The sequence below is a fragment of the Phytophthora infestans genome, genomic scaffold (assembly GCF_000142945.1).
Source record: "Phytophthora infestans T30-4 supercont1.6 genomic scaffold, whole genome shotgun sequence".
Lineage (NCBI taxonomy): Eukaryota > Oomycota > Peronosporomycetes > Peronosporales > Peronosporaceae > Phytophthora > Phytophthora infestans.
In genome coordinates, this window is record NW_003303753.1 from 4,333,416 (window position 1) to 4,350,377 (window position 16,962).

Here is a 16,962-nt window from a genome sequence, read left to right on the forward strand (position 1 = left end):
AGGCCAAACACAAAGTCCATACTCATGGACTGCCAACATCCCTTGGGGACAGGCAAACTCGCCAATGGCGCTGCCGTGCTCGGCGCGGACTTCGTCCGTTGACACGTCTCACACGTGCGTACATAGGTGCCGACCCACTTATACATTTTGGGCCACCAGTACATCGAGCTCACCGAGCCGTAGGTCTTCTCCCGACCTAAGTGCCCGCCCACGGGCGTATCATGAACCTCATAGAGGATTCGATACTTGAGATCCTCATCATGAGGAACGACTACACGAGGGTTATCCTCAGCGTCGGTGCTGTAGTAAAGCAGGCCGCCATCGAGCGAGTATCGATGCAGCCTCGCGCGTAAGCGCCCAGACAATTCTTTGTCAGAGTCTAGAAACTCTTCGCTCCCAAGAGCCCGTAGCAGCGCTACGCACATGTCGTCTTGTGCATACGCTCCGCGTATCAAGTCAGGCACTGACGACATCACTGTCGTGACATGGGCTAACTCGTAGTCCGGCCTGCGCGAGAGCGCATCGGCCACTACATTAAGCCGCCCCGGCTTGTACTTCACCTCGAAGTTATACTCGGCAAAGAAGGAAAGCCATCTTGCCATTCTCTGAGAGAGATGAGGCGACTGTGTCGCAGTGCGTAACGACGCATGATCAGTAAAGATCACAAAAGGCTTAGAGCCTAGCAGGTGTACCCTGAATTTGACTAGAGCATACTTCATTGCAAGTAGCTCTTTGTCATGAACTGGATAGTTCTTCTCTGCAGCTTTGAGCTGGCGAGACTCAAATGCGATCACGCGTTCACGCCCTTCGGCGTCTGCTTGTAGTAAAGCACAACCGATTGCAAAATCGGAGGCGTCACAGACGACGCTAAACGGACTATCCGGGTCCGGTAGCGCAAGGATCGGAGCCTGGAGAAGGCTCTCCTTCACAGCCTCAAAGGCTCCGTCGTGCTCGACGTTCCAGCACCATGGTGCGTCCTTCTTAAGGAGATCTGATAATGGCCGAGCCATCTCTGCGTAGTTCGCGCTGTACTTGTGCAAGTAATTGGCTAAGCCTAGCCACTTGCGTAAGTCCTTTTGGCTCTTGGGAACCGGCCAGTCCACGATGGACTTGACTTTGGCAGGATCTGCCCTTAAGCCACGCTTCCCAATGAAGCACCCGAGGAAAGGTATCTCCTCCGCGCCAAAGACGCACTTATCCAAGTTGGCATACAACTTATTAGTGCGCATGCACTCGAGCACCGCTCGCAAGTGGTCAATGTGGTTTTCCACGTCTGACTTTCCGTGCTCAGCACGACTATGGACGAATATATCGTCAAAGTACGTTTGAGCGTACGCCCGGTGGGGCCTAAACAACTGCGTCACAAGACGATTGAACGTTGCTGGTGCGTTCGACAGCCCCGGGGCCTCCACACGCGACTCCCAGGGCATACGGCTAGGAGTACTCACCGCTGTCAGCGGAATGTCGCTCGCTCTCATGAGCAATTGGTAGTAGCCATCGACCAAGTCGAGCGCGCTGTACAACGTACAGCCTACCATGTTGCTCTGCAGAACATCCTTGCGAGGAATCGGCGTTTGCGCCGGGATAGTGGCCGCATTTAGCTTGTCAAAAGCATGAACAATGCGCCACTTGCCGTTCGGCTTTCTGACACAGAACGTGGGTGTTGAGTGCGGAGACTTACTCTCACGCACCATCCCTGCCTCGTGATTCGTACGGAAGAATGCGTCAATGACGTCACACTGCTCTCTCGGCAAAGGCCATTGCCTTGTTACGCAGTATTTGGTTCCAGGAACCAGGTCAATCTCATGACACACGCCTCGATCTGGAGGCAGGCCCGTCGGTGGGTCTTTCGAGACAACGTCTCCATACTCCTTCACCACCAGCTAGAAGGGATCCGAAGGATCTTTGAGGATCGCCGATCCACTTCTTGCGCTCAGCGCCTTCTTGGTGTCCTCTAGGACCGCGTCGTCCACGACGGATGAGGAGTTCAACTCCTCCTCAGGTCCCAGCAGGACCACCTCGGCTAGCTCGCCGGCCTTCAAGGCTTCGCCAAACTCGGCAATGGACATCTCGTCCAGCTCTAGCAGAGCATCGGCAGCGGGCAGAGTGTCAAGGCTGATATCGCCTTCTACCCCCCCCCCCCCCGTCACTCCGTTCACGAGTGTATACAGCTGTTCACAGCAATCACGTGGAAGCATCACCGCTCGTCACGTTGGACACATCGTCCGACGTCGAAGACGTCACAGACGCCCTGCGTCTTCGTCTCCTATTCCATCGCGACCGAGCCCGGCCGGATGAGAGCGGGTGTGACGACATCCCCGTCACCACCACCGGGTGCAGCAGCACCATCACTCCTCGAAGAGGATACAGTGTCTCGCAAGACACTCGGCTGAAAGCCAAGAGGTCCTTGACCTTCACACAGTGAACTAGGTGTCACTTCACCTGCATCTCTTGGGCCACGCCCATGATGCCTCGACTCGCAGTCGACCGCGACCCTCGGGTCACGCAGCGGTAGGTCATCGACTAGATTCGTACCACTCAGTGGATTACGCGCCACTCCGCGCTCGTCCTCACCAGGACCCAGCAGTTGGTCATTGACCTGACCTGCACCGCTCAGCGGATAACGTGCCGCACCACGTACGCCCTGAGGGAAAACAGCAACCTCGTTACTAACAATTTCGGACATACCAATGTCCAGCACCACGGCCGCCTCGGCCTCGTGCTCGCGCCAAAAGCGCTTCTGCTTCCTAGTAGAGGTGGGTTCATGACTCACCAAAGCTCCACTAGGAGCAGGGTGCGACGCACCCAGCGTTTTTGACTTCCAGTCGATCCATGGCTCATGGCGTTCCAGCCATGCCATGCCAAGGATGAGGTCATACCTCGCATCCAGGTCTAAGACCAAACAGCGCTTCACGCTATCGAAGTTCTCAAACTTCACTCCAAGGTCGACATAGACCTTCGACACAGTTACCAGTGTCCCCGTCGCGAGACGGACAGAGATCGTATCTCTCGTTGGCACTTCCAGTGCCTCAGCATACAGCCGACTTCCTTCTAGGGTGGAGCGACGGGCGTAGTTGCCCGAGGCTCCCGAGTCAATCAAGACTCTCCATGGCTTTGCAAAGCCCTTCACGTTCGCTTGAACGACCAGCAAGCCCGGCTTGCACACACTCTTCTCGTAAGAGAGCTCAGCTCTCTTCGGGCTGAGCCCCGTTGCCCTCTACCTCCTCGAGGCACAACAGAACTCAGTTCTTCCCCAGTAGGCCGCCCCGCGCCTACTGGGAGTTGCCGTTTCCCGGCGATGACCCGGAGGGTTGGCTCGCCGGAGCCACGCGCTTCTTGCGCAATATGCCCTCAAGTGCTTAGTGCTATTGCACACAAAGCATCGGCGGATGCCGGCACGCTGCTCCGCAGCAAGAAGCTCCACTTCTTCATCTTCAGCATAGCTGAGGTCCATCGGCTCTGGACCGCTCGAAGAGCTTGCGCTACTAGCGCTCCAACCAGATCGAGCCGACCTGAAGTTGTGCTCGGCATTCAATGCCACATCCACCGCCTCTTTGAAAGAGTTAGGGTGTACACGGAACACTTCCGTTCGAGCTGCGCTCACACGAAGTCCCTCCATGAAGACGGTCACGCTGACCAGTTCTGGAAGAGGGTCCGCCGCCATTCCGGCGATAAGAGTTCTCAACTCTTGGACATAGTCCAATAACTCCTTCTTACCCTGGCGGGTAGCAAGGAACTTCGACCGGATACGGTACGCCTGATTAGGCGGCGCGAACACGCGCGAAAGCTGTTGTTTCAGCTGATCCCAAGTGGGAAATGCAGCGTCAACAGACGTGCCGCACGTTAGTGCCCATTCGCGAGCGCGACCTCCAAGCCTGGAGATAGCCAGCGCCACGCGCTGATGCTCAGACTGGAGCAGGGCCGATCCCATGGCCATCTCGACCTCACGGGTCCAGACAAGGAGATTCTCTCCATCCTTCCCCTCGAAGGTTTTTACGCTCACCATGAGCGGTTTCAGTCTCATAGACTCTTCACGCGTCATCGACGCCGCCGCCGTTGCGGCGCTCATCTTCTCTTGGACATGCTCCAAGAGCGCGTTCTCGTAGCGGGAGAACGATTCCAGCCTGGCAGTGACCGCCTCTGGACCTTGCGATGCAAGATGAGCCACGCCCGGGCCTCCAAGCAAGGACATAAGCTTAGTAAGCGCGTCCTGCTGCGCCGGGGGCAAATTCGCGAACACGGGGTGTTCCATCCTCGCAGAGGATATAGTCAACCGACTCAGGAGCGGGAATGGACTACCAAGTGCTACCAAGTGCAGCGGGCTGCGTAGCTTAAGCGTCAGAGGAAGACGCTCGACTCAAAGAGTCACTAATACTAAGTTCCTTATCCGAAGGACACTTACAGCCCAAGACCAGGGCTCAAAGTTAATACCTTAGCTTTTATGCGTCAAAACCAGAAGTCATTTATTTACTATTATTGCAGCCAAGCCGCCTAGGGGTAAATGTATCTCTTTAACTATCTAGCATAGTTAAACCTAATCAAATGCATAACGTGTGGCTTTCAGCCAACGTACTGAGAGACCTTGTTAACTCTCTAACTTATGTACTGAGAGTTTTTTTACTCTCCGGGTACTTCGTACCCCTGTGTGTTCCACACCATGTAACCCCGTTACAGTCGCCATCTCTTCATCATAAGAATTGCTCACAAAACGTCCAATTCAAGACAGCTGATACTGGTATTCATTAGTCACTCGGCGATTCTGGACGACCAACGCTTTCACGCACATCGCCATGCTCGTAGATTCATCCACGTCTTATTTCAACTTTCCAAAGAAACTCTCTAAACGATTATTGGTATGATTCTTAAAGTGTGGCATCTTTGCTCGTAAATATTAGACCCAACTATCTTGGCACGTATCCCATTCTTCTTGAAGTATTCGTAAAATCCAGTAAGACTCAATCGCTCACAGATTCCCTTGAGAGATGCATGCGCAGTCTCGTAAAACCTTTACAGGCAGTGTATACCATCTTGTGAATGGCTCCGTCGATCTGACCTGCATCTTCAGCTGAAACTTTCCCGAATTCTGGCTTCGACCTCATTTCCTTCAGGTACTTGATCACGTGAAAGTGACAAATGAGAGATTCCGGCGTCTGGAAAGTTTGATTCCAACACGCGAATCTCGTTCAGGTCCTTATCAACGACAATGACCCGTAGACACTGAATTAGTGTAGGATGAGAGCGCTTGAAGTGATCAATCGCCCTTTCCATGTGCCAATCTCAGTGTGCCTCTATCAGCGAGTGCTAAATGACTGCACCCTCGCCGAATTCGTTCATTGCCATGAATGCGAGGAGCTGGTAGCTGTATCTAAAAAAATTGGAGAATCCTGGTTAGAACCCTTGTTATCCTGGACGTTTAAAAAGGACGTACCGATTCGTCTTGTGGCTGCAATCGACTAGCGGAATCTCGCTGAAGTGGGTGTACATACGACGCATATGATCCGAAGCTAACGAAATAACCCCCGTCTCACCACAGGTCGTCTCCACAACAGACGACACGTTTTCTGGGCTAGCTGCCGCGAAAACCGCAATCTTCCGTGCGGTAGCGTCATTATCGTCTGCACTTGAAACAGACGCATGGTGGCGCACCAGATTGTCCACGTCGCACTGGATGACATTCTCGTCATGCTCCAGCTAGTAATCAGAAAATCTGGACCCTTTTGCACTAACAGCCAGCCTTCCCTCGACCCGAGCACCAACGAGCGGATTCATCACCACACGAGAAGCAGGATACGTAGCGAAGGCTGCAGGAAAAACTTGGTGATTGTGCCAAAAAAAACTATTCTTGACCTGTAATTCTCCACGAGCGAGATTCCACTGTACCACGAAACGAAACGGGCAATTCGTAAGACGGATATGCTGTCTAGGACGACTTCCTTCGCTGCGGGACTTCCTTTTCTTCCATCCATGAGTGCAAATATACGTCCGCTGGTACGGGTCGTAGCCGTCGGGCACCAACTGGGACTCGTCTTCACCCTTCTTCTTCTTCTTGAGCCTCTTGTTGCGTTGTGCTCTGGACATGATATATTTGACTGGTATTACTTGCAGCGTCCCGTTGCCCAGTAGTCCTCCAAAATATTCTTGCCCAAGCTTCCCAACTGCCGTGATACTTTCACCAGCGGGTCCACAGACGTAATTGCAGCGTCATCATCATCCGTTCCATCTGTTTCCGACGGACGTCCAGCCCCTACATATTTCTCCGCCTCTCCAGCACTCGCATGACCTCCCGATTCATCCATTTCGCAGTCACTGCTCTCTCCACCATTCAAAGGGCTATCGCCGCCTCCAACCAGGAGTTCAGGTGGCGCCACTTGGCCTCCCCACTGCGTATTGGAAAGGTCCGAGCCTCGGTATCGGGGCAGGAGCCGACGTTCGTCGGCGCGTCCGCGAGTGCCGGTTGCATTAGCGGTAACCGCGTCCTGGGGCATCTTATCTGGAGGCGGCACAAAATAAAATGAATGCTTTCGATATATTCATTTCGGAAATAGGAGAGCGGTAATGTATTTAATTTTAATCATGGACGAGGACATGATTAATAGCATGTGCGCTTCCATGTAAATAATCCTGGCCTGCAACGGTTTCGAAAAAACAAAAGAAGTTCATTTCAAAGATTTGAAAACACATCAAAAGGATACACGATAAACTTATACGTTTTACACTATACTTTAATTCGTAGCCCAAAAAACGGAGTGCCAGGGCGTGGACGATGCATTAAGTTTGAAGGACCACAACGAGTGGCTACATATATTCAATCTTGCGGGGGGTATTTCTAAAATAGTGTTTTCCAGTGAAGATTTGGGTAAGCTGGTTCGACATGTCGAGAATGCTGCTCTAAAAACTGTCGATGGTTTGGAGCACATGGATCGCCACGTTGATGACAGGAACTGCATGAAAAGCACATTACACTACATTTATAACGCGTGGAGAACGAACCCGACGAGTTTCGTTTGGCATATTCATCCTTGGTTGTGGAGGCAATTACTAGCTCGAGCTTAATTTTTTTTAAATCTGACAAACTTTACTATTTGTTAAAGATCCCAACAGAAGATTTGCTCTCGTGGCGTAAGAAGGAGACGCGAGAGAGTCCTGCTCCAAGCCTCGCTTCTAGGGCGCTAACAGTAAGACCGTTCGAGCCGATCAATGGCAGCAGCAACACCTTGTCGCGATTGGGTCCATTTGATGCAAAATCAATGTTTATCCAAGCGTTATCTAGAATTGAGAATAAATTGATGATGTATTTTCCTCTGTTGATGCCTTTCCCTGCGGTTGATGCTGTGCTAGTCTTACCCGATCAACGTCTTATCATCTACGCACAAGCTGCAGTGTCGAAAGCCCACCCAATAAAGTACCTCCTTTTTTAAGATATCTCCAATAATTTGACAGAGCGAAGTAAACATAAATGACTAATAGATAAATGACGCAGTGAAAGAGCTTACACACATAACCCCCTTCGTTGCGTCGGGTGCCACTTACTGTAATTTCTCGTTTTAACCCTAGGGACGAAAATACACGCAGGACGAAAGCAGGAATCATCGTGACTCAGTACGCCGAGAAAATAATGAATTTGTAAAAGTGTTTTAGCGTAACTAAAACAAGTGTAGTAACTTACAGTTTTAGTAATTTAAAGGCTGATGCAGTGCATCTGAACCATGTTCACAAGTAGTTGATTAGCATATTACACTACATCGGCAAAGAATTATAGTAAATCTAGCTATCAATCCCAATGTTTTTTTAAAGTAAGAGAAAAAGACCGACCCAGTTAGGGTTCCCCCTCCAAACTTACACGTTGTACTGTGACATGTGCTGAAAAACTGCAAAATGACATTTTCCCACACATTATGTAAATACGAGTCGTATTATACGACTGGTTAAAGAATGTGAAATGCACAGGGTTAGGCAAAATTCTAGCACAAAGACCCTGCACTCTTCACAAGAACTGTTCACATATTTGTCGCAGCTGTGACCAGCCGCCACTCATTCGTTTCGATTTTAGCTGGCACAAAGCCGAGAGGTAGAAGATGGTTGCTTCTCGCGAAACACGCAGCGAGTCGGAAGCACTTTTGCGCGGCTCGGATGCAAACGTGGGGAGGCCCGGCACCTCACGGTAGCCTAGCATAAGGCTTATTTGAACAGGGAGCCTAGCATAAGGCTTATTTGAACAGGGAGCGTAGACTGCAGTGTTGGCAACCGACGTAGAAGCGAAATTTCGTTGAAAGCGTTCATACGCGTTGAAACGTTGGTAAGAAGTCGGTAAAGATATAACCCCCGTCAGAACGTTTTTACGGACTTATTACGCGTTGTTTCGTAAGCCATTTCGGTTGTTCGTGGTAGTGTGTGTCCTCCTGCAGATAAGAAAAGATCCTATTTTGATCTAAGGGAACTTTGCAGCGTAGAGTGTGGCTTGCTATTCGCCGCAGGATCACAGTCTCTAGCTTTCTGGTCGTTCATACAATAACTTTGAGCCCGTCTTACCTTCCGTTTCTGGCCGATGCCTGCCCCAGCTTCCGAAGAACGTAGTCATTTCTTCAAGAGCCAAGTGCCCATTGTCCAGAAGGATGGAAGCGTATCCGACAAGCACAACTGGTGGGTCTGCAAAAAGTGCCAAGCCGCGCATGGCAACAGCGCCGGCAACGTGGCAGCACCGGAGTAAATTCGTGATCGTGCCGACGCTTATCGTAGTCATCTAAAGCGCTGTCCATACCACCGACCGGAGGCTGTTGCTACGACCCTACCTGTAATTTCGTCTGTGCGGTCCATCTCGTCAATTGGATCTTCGAGTAGCACCGCAGCAAAACGGCAAAAACGGATGAGTGATTTCATATGTCTATGGACGAGCAACATAGGTTTGAGCGTGATCTTCTAGGGTTTCAAGCTGAGTGCCCGCTACCAGACTATTTCATCGAGCGCGATTCAACCAAGAGGCTGTTTGCACGGATGCAGCCGCGCTATGAACTACCTACAAGAAAAGAGCTCGGTGGTCGTATTCTTAAAATTAATGCAGAAAGCGCAGAAACTGCGTCAAATGAGAGCCTGTGAGAGAAGCAAGAGGATACTGGCGGGCGGATGAATTACCTTTCTGACGTATACCAGAATGTCGCTCGACGTCACCTTCTTACATGCCAACTTTGCATGTTTGGCATTGTTGTCCAGTTTGAGTTACTACCCGTCGACTCAGCTCACCATGACATTGCCATAGCCAAGCAGATGGAGGGATCACTTATGAGAGCGTTGGTACTAGGATGGATTATTGGTGCCGTCGTTACTGACGATGCGGGTCAATGCGCAAGGGCCAGACGAATACTGGCCTTAAGATGGCCAAATATTGTGTTTTTACGGTGCTTCGCTCATGACGTGAACAACTTGGTTAAAGCCGTTTTGAAGACAATGTTTAAGACAGTAACGAAGCAGGCAGCTTCTGCGATGGCAAGTTTAAACAGTTCATCGGCAAAGTGGCTCGTGCGTGCGAACGAGCGCGTTTATGTAATGTATGGGGAAACCTTGGCTTTTATTATGCTGTGTGAGACCCGCTGGAATAGCATGCAGGCATGCTCTGCAAGCCTGCTTCGCGTTAGATCGGCGTAAGAAGATCTGGCCCACGGATATCGATATGATGTTGAATTCCCTACAACGCTACATGTATTTCGCGACCCGCTGTTCTGGAGAAACTTAATCGATGCTGAGCGTGTCATCCGGGCCGCTGTAGGAAGCATCCTATCGACTACAAAAAGATGACAACACAATGGCGGGACGTCGTGCGGTGCTTTGGAAAAATACATGCTGCCTTTGTTGCCAGTGCATACGCTTCTCATCTAGTCCCAGTGGTGGAGAAGCGATGGGCGAACTGTGAGCAACCGCTGATGCTTCTCGCTTTCGCATTGCACCCGCTCTACGTGACCCATACGCGTGCCTTAATCCAAGCTCACGACAATACTGTCATTTTAATGTCAGTAGACGGCGTCTCCGCTGCTGCTGACTATTACTATCGCCGCTATGTTGATCTCAACAGCAACGGACTCGTAGGTGATGTCGACAAGTGGTTGCGTGGCAAATTTACCCCGAAAAAGCACACTGACTTCACTGACCAGGCCGGTGTCCTTCAACCGAATGGGGTAATTGATTATTGGGTCCACGTTACAGATTCGTGGTACGTCAAGGGCAGTAAACTTCCTCAGCTAGCGAAAGTGATTCTGTCAGTCGCAGTGAACACTGCGACATGCGAGCGCTGCTTTAGCGAGCTGGGATTGATACAGACACCACGGCGAAATAAGCTAAAGTTTGATAAAGCTCGACTCATCGGCATCATTCGAAATGAGGTCCGCGAGCGCAATCGTCGGGAAAGTAATATCGGCGAGTGTAGAAGACAGAAGAAGCCTGTTAACCCTGCAGAGAGACCAAAACAGCAGATGCACGGAGTTTCCGATCCTGTAACCTCGCTGTCCACTCTGGCTGACGTTACTGATGTCGACTACATGGAGACTGTTGAAGCAGTGGACTTCTGGTTGGACGCCATCGTCGATCTAGAAGACGATGGAGAAAATATTGTGAATAACGTCGGTGACGATGAATGGTATGTTTACGACCCAGAGCTGGAGCCAGTTCCTGTAGCTAACCGAAGCCAAGAGCTTCCAGATGAAGTATTCCATCGTATCCGCAGGGAAAGCTCTTGACGGGTTTGAGAGGTTAACAGGTTACGCTAGAAACGCTGTTTTCAAGCTGGGTGGAGCTGCCTGCTGTAGCAGCATCGCCGTAAAAGCTGACCGGACGCTAAAGCTTCCTCTCTCGTAGATATAGGTAAACTGTGCCAAGTTGTAAAGAGCGCTCTTATAAGTTTTTTCAATACAAGCTGCCAACGTTGGCTACCAAGTATATGTAGCATTTGAATCATTGGAATTCATCGCTCATCACTCGAAAGCGCCAAGTTATTCTCTAAACACCCTGCTGACGTCATGTCCTCCTTGTCTTCTTCATTCTCACTATTCGACACCATCATCAGCTTCTTGAACGATCTTTGCTCGATGATTGTTTCGTCAGCAATCACAGCGACCTGGTCGCAATGGCTCACGAAGCTCAGCGAGTGCGCCACTAGCAGCACCAGCTTGCCCTTCAGCGACTCCTTTAAGCACGCCTTGAAGATGTTGGTGCCCACATGGCTGTCCACTGCAGACAGAACGGCTTCCAGCAGATAAATGCCGACGTCCTGATACACCGCACAAGCGATGGCCACACGAGTGCGGTGGCTGCTACTAAGATTGAGGCCCTTCACACCGATCTCCGTACGGCCTCCAGCAGTCAGGGTACGTCTTAAGTAAGCTCACGCGCAGAGCGTCCTCGTACTTGTCGGCGTCGAACGGCAGTCCGAACGTGATGTTGGTGCACATCGTCTCGTTTTGGTTGAGCGGCTGCTGTGATTCGTATTCACCTTGCCATGAATTGCCACTGAGCCAGAGCTACAGCGGCGTCACCCAAGATTCCAGCCAGCAAAATGAGCTTGCCACTACACGTCCGGAGACGCGCCAGCTCCTTGTCGTGGGACGTCATGACGCGCTAACACAAAATAAACTGATGAAGGATTCTGTCTTGTGTTCGAGATCCGTAAAAACGTGTAAAAACGCGTAAAAACGTTACCACGGGTGGTAAAAAGTAAATCACGTTGCTTCACCTGTTGCAACGTCGTTATTGCCAACACTGTATTATACGACTGGTTAAAGAATGTGAAATGCACAGGGTTAGGCAAAATTCTAGCACAAAGACCCTGCACTCTTCACAAGAACTGTTCACATATTTGTCGCAGCTGTGACCAGCCTCCGGCCACTCATTCGTTTCGATTTTAGCTGGCACAAAGCCGAGAGGTAGAAGATGGTTGCTTCTCGCGAAACACGCAGCGAGTCGGAAGCATTTTTGCGCGGCTCGGATGCAAACGTGGGGAGGCCCGGCACCTCACGGTAGCGTAGCATAAGGCTTATTTGTACAGGGAGCGTGAGACTGACGCCTATTTTGGCGACAGAGGTATTGTGAACACCAGGGAGGAGGGGGAACACGCGTATGCGGACGTGCAGACCACACATATGAAGACGGTGAGGGCGACGACTTCTACTCCGGCGCGGCATCTTCTGTCGCGCCCTTCAACGCAGGACAAGATTGCAGAATATATTGCAGCTGCAAAGAAGATGATGGTTGCCTGTCGTGCGGAAAAGACGAAGGTCAACCCCGAGAAGAAGCCAGCGAAAAAGATAAGCCAAGCAAAGAAGAAGATGTCGAAACCCACGCTCACGTCCAGAGCAATAGAGTCCAAGGAGGCCTGTGAACTCGTGCGTGCAATGTTTAAATACGTGTCGAGACAGGAAATTGTCAATCCGCCAAGTTTGCATAATTTGAATGTTGGTGAGCTACTGCTCTGCTGTGTTCCTGCGATGATTGATGCAGTAAAGATAATTAAAGCTATTTGAGCTGTGGATATGTCCATGGGCATTGGCGCTGGATTAGGTAACGTATTGATCCAAATTGAACTTTTAAAACCATTTCGAGTGAGAGTTGAATGAAGATACAACGGGATTTGGTCGATCGCTGTAACGGGATTTTAGGGAAGCATTTTCTTCCGTTTCCAGTATTGCAGAATACTGGAAACGGAAGAGAATGCTTCCCTACGCAGAAGGTGTGACACGCATTGAGCTTTCGATAATATTTCAGTTTTCCAGCGTTAGCATTATATTTGGGAATAACTTGTGCTTTGAGCCTACCGCAACAAATCTACATCACAAATGAGCTTTCATTCATGAAGGCCGCCTGGGTTGCTGCATTCACAAGCGAGATCTGCCCCCGACATAATATCATCTGGCTAAACAGTTTTGCGGCCTTTGGCAACGGCATGGCGTTGTAAAGCTTGCTGTGAACTGGACACCAAGAAATGCTCCTGTATATATACTTAACGAAAGTAGACATGAAAGCATTTGATTGTAAATTACATTGCTCAACTAAACAGCGGTATCATGGCTTTCATGTACATGTATGCATGTGTTCTTGCATCTCGTTCGGCCTTCAGTTTTCGCTGGAACAACGGGCTTTGATTCAGTTCCCTCCTCTTGAGAAAATACCCTGGGGTAATTAAAACTTGTGGCATATTTTTTAACAAGTCTGTACTGGCTGCTGATAAGAGTAAGCCTCGAAAGCAGCTGTATGCACAATCTAACAGAGACTTACGCAATGTAGCGTGCAATGGTTTGTTACAACGGTGGGATATCGGTCTCCCCACCTTCATACTACGCAGTGCCGGTGCCGCTGCCTTTTGTCAAAAAGCTGCTTCGAACGCAGCGCATCACAAGTTGTTGTGGGCTGCTCACTACGGGAAGTCCTGACAAGCCACATTGCCATATAGGTGCCCCTTCGATTGGCGTTATAATTGTCTCCTCGGCCCTGTGTGAGTAGACCATCGTGTTGTCGCTAGGCGTCTCCATCCATTTACCTTGCGTTAGCTCCCTTGCAAGTTGAACAACGAAAAACCGCGATAATTGGTCATATCAAAATCAGTCGTCTTGACATGTATGCATTCACACGGGCCGAACTCCATTCCAATTTACTATATCATTTCTTAACTGTTTGACCGTCTGCTGACAAAACTCGCCCTCGCAATTGATCCAGATGAGCGACACCTTGCGCGATTGCATTGTAATGGGATACACACGATTGAGCATTAAACGGCTGCAGCTGATTTCCGAGACTTCGTGTAAGCTCGGTCTCAGACGGCTTGTCAGCATTTGAGATCAATTTTACTACCGCACTGTCAAACCACAACACTGCAATCCTCCCATGTCCGACCAAAATCACTGGCCGGTACTGCCCGCGATGTTGCTCCTTCATTTTAGGACGACACGATGCAGGAACTCCACTGCTCCCGCAAATAGTTCATCGACCGTAGAGGCCCTTAAGGCACAGCGCCGCAAGAAGCTGCACTGAAATGTAGTAGCGATCAGTGTTTATTATCTGATTCGAGTCATAACGAGGTCGTTCAGCTTCCATAATTTTAATACGATTTTTTGATAGCTCGTCCAAATCTATTTGCAAGACAGCTAAGTCTTCTGTTGCAACTACGCATTGGAGACGTTGAGACAATTCACTGGCGCAATTGACTCGAAAATTGATAGCTATCCACGATGAAGCGCATCAAGGCTTGTAAATCCGTAAGTGATATCTGCCCCCAGGCTTCATATGATTATTCATTATCAGTCTCCGGCCAAACTTGGTCCTGCATGCAGCACTAACATCGTCAAGTGACACGTCTCTGCCGATTTCCACATCTTTTCCACCCGTATTCTTCAACATATTCAAAAGCGATTTAATTCTCCGGATCTGTTTCACATGTCCTGCTTCATCTGAAATCGTAGCACCACCCGCTTGTCGATCTTGTAGAATTATTCCTTTCGATTGCTACTATTTCTGCTCCTTGGTCGAACCCACTTACAATACAGCTGCTAGTGATATGCTTCCATCGGTGTCAAGAACTAATGGTTCAGTCGCGCTGCTAGCTGTCACAGCTCGTGAGTCGCTATCAGCATTCTATTTAATGAGGTACATGGCTAAAGCAAAAGGACTGGCGTAAACTATTGCATCCCCCAACGACATGATATAAATCGGAAGGCTCCACGACGTGTGCAACGCTGTCAAAATGCATGTTCTTTATACTCTCGGCTTCAAGCATTGAGATTCCAATGGATTATACTGCTCGTTGCTGGCGTCGATTGCTGCCAAATTGCTATCATTCTCCGCAAAACTGGATTCAGTAGTGTGGAGCTGGCAAAGCGACCCCCACGCCGGCTTTGACGATGATGCTAAAAAACGTTAAGGTTTACGATGCCACGCCGACCCATTTGTCTGCTTTTTGGAATTGCGTATCCAATGAGAGGACCTAAAACAATCCAATAAAGAGCGAAACAAGGTCGATGGTGTATGCGCTCCCTGCATCGTCGAAATCCCGCTGTGACAGCCAAACTCCCTTCAGCAGAGAGAATGTAACAAGCGTTTCAGCATGACACTATGATGGACGGGGGTGCCAGTGCAACGGTCGTACTACCATGTAAACTAAGGGTTCGGCGGGTTGCTCTGCTGTTACTGCCATAGAAGCTGTGCTTACACCATCCGGCACTGGAGTTGGCATTTCCCATCACCGCCGCTACGTTTCCTTGTATTTTCCGTGGTTGTTTTTCTTCGCGGGCATCAGGCGGTTTGCGGTTGGAGCGCTTCTTCTGGTGAACGCGCTTCTCTGATGCCCAGCATGTAAGACTTCGCTTGAGTTTAAATGGGTAAGCTGGCTGCTGCTCTTCAACTGCGATTGATTGTTGTATGATTTGGCGTGTCTGCATGTTATTGATTTTGGCGAGGGATTGACACTACATTCGTGGGGTGGGCGTGGACTACCGTCTTACCCCGCATATAAGGCATAGGTGCTGTAAATGAATACAACGCTGCTTGTGTGTTATAATCGTTTAGAAAGCCTATGTGTTGTACAACGAACAAATTGTTTGACTTTGAAGAAGCAAGTCTATGGGTCCTGGAATATGGCTTGGTCGTTTAGGCTTGACCCTCCTACGCGATCGGCGTGGGTTCAAACCGCCACGCTGTGCTTCTTGCTAAGAGCAGCAAAGCCGTGACCTTTCACGCCTATCCGATAGTCTGCTAGAACAGCGATTTTCTCGTGGATACTATAGCTACGTCGCTCAGCACATATGGCTGTGTAAATTTTAAAATAAGAGAATTAAAGCCAAGTAACAGCAGCACCGACAAGTTTGTTCAGAAGGGTGGTTGGTTGGGAGCTCTCAAGAATATTCATTGGCTGGTACAGCCTTGTGTTTTACACATGTGTTCTAATTAGATAGGTGGTCAAATTGAGGTTTAAGCTAGATGTCGAGCGAATCCCATATTTATTTAGAGCACATATGCCTTATATGCGGGGTAAGACGGTAGTAGAGTGTCAGCTCGAAGGTTCACACGACTGGCGTGGTGGTGCTCGTCCAGCTCAGCTGTCGCTTAAAAAACCAACATTCCTTTCTGTGCTGCATTTGATACAGGAGTGCGTACCGGCCTGTGCATCGCAAGCCAAGTGGATGCCGTCGATTTAGCGATCTTTTTCGGCCACTGCGCAATACACCACTGTTATAACATTATACAGAGAGGCCAGCCATCGATCACGGATATACATGTTTAGATGAAGACACATTTCCTGAATGATCTTACATATCTAAATCCAAAGGTCATAGAACCCTATCAATAGCTTCACGACTGGAATCTGATGCGAAACACTTTAATCCTCCATGCTTATCGCCGATCCTTCAGCTTACCTGCTTGTCAGTCGTCATGCGTAGTGTCCTTCGCGGCTTTTCACTGTGTTTACCAAGCCAGCAGCAGCAAACGGCGCCACTCTTTCACAATATTACACTTAGAGTCTCGTCGACTAGCTACTTAGCGTGAGCTCAAAGCAATATTTGAGTTCCAGCCAGTCACAGCCATAAAATGAAATGGTCCGATCTAAACCGCTTTGCGGGCACGTCGCTTTCACACGCTTGGTCAAAATACAATGTGGTCATGGGGTGGGATTTCCAAACGGATCAGAATGGCTCCATTTGATTTTCCGTCACTAGTGTTAGTATAGTCTACTAATTTGAGTCATTCGAGAAAGGGTTAAGCGCTCCCTATTGTGCCATGGGCAAATTTACGGACTACGGGTGTTCCATCCCCGCAGAGGATGCCATTATTCGGCGCAGGAGAGGGATTGACTACAAGTGCTATCGAGTGCAGCGTGGCTACCGTAGTTTTAGCGTTTGAGAAAGACGTCTGACTAAAAGCGTTCGAAATATTGTGCCTTACTGCCAAAACGCTCTCAGTTTTATATACCCTACGTAGGAGGATGGTCCTTAC

The 16,962-nt window shown here is 49.7% G+C and overlaps 3 protein-coding genes across 3 annotated transcripts; 2 read left to right on the forward strand and 1 right to left on the reverse strand.

Annotated features, from left to right (window-relative positions):
- Positions 1-9,889: 9,889 nt before the first annotated feature.
- On the forward strand, positions 9,890-10,666 carry PITG_05019 (uncharacterized protein; the record flags this gene model as incomplete). Its single annotated transcript, XM_002905653.1, has 3 exons — positions 9,890-9,900; positions 10,064-10,624; positions 10,663-10,666. 3 exons carry the CDS (start codon positions 9,890-9,892, stop codon positions 10,664-10,666), a joined length of 576 nt encoding a protein of 191 aa, XP_002905699.1.
- Positions 10,667-10,948: 282 nt separating this feature from the next.
- On the reverse strand, positions 10,949-11,435 carry PITG_05020 (uncharacterized protein; the record flags this gene model as incomplete). Its single annotated transcript, XM_002905654.1, has 2 exons — positions 10,949-11,314; positions 11,373-11,435. 2 exons carry the CDS (start codon positions 11,433-11,435, stop codon positions 10,949-10,951), a joined length of 429 nt encoding a protein of 142 aa, XP_002905700.1.
- Positions 11,436-11,913: 478 nt separating this feature from the next.
- Positions 11,914-12,758, forward strand: PITG_05021 (uncharacterized protein; the record flags this gene model as incomplete). Its single annotated transcript, XM_002905655.1, has 3 exons — positions 11,914-11,999; positions 12,029-12,365; positions 12,753-12,758. The coding sequence occupies 3 exons, from the start codon at positions 11,914-11,916 to the stop codon at positions 12,756-12,758; spliced, it is 429 nt and encodes a 142-aa protein (XP_002905701.1).
- Between the last annotated feature and the right edge of the window lie 4,204 nt (positions 12,759-16,962).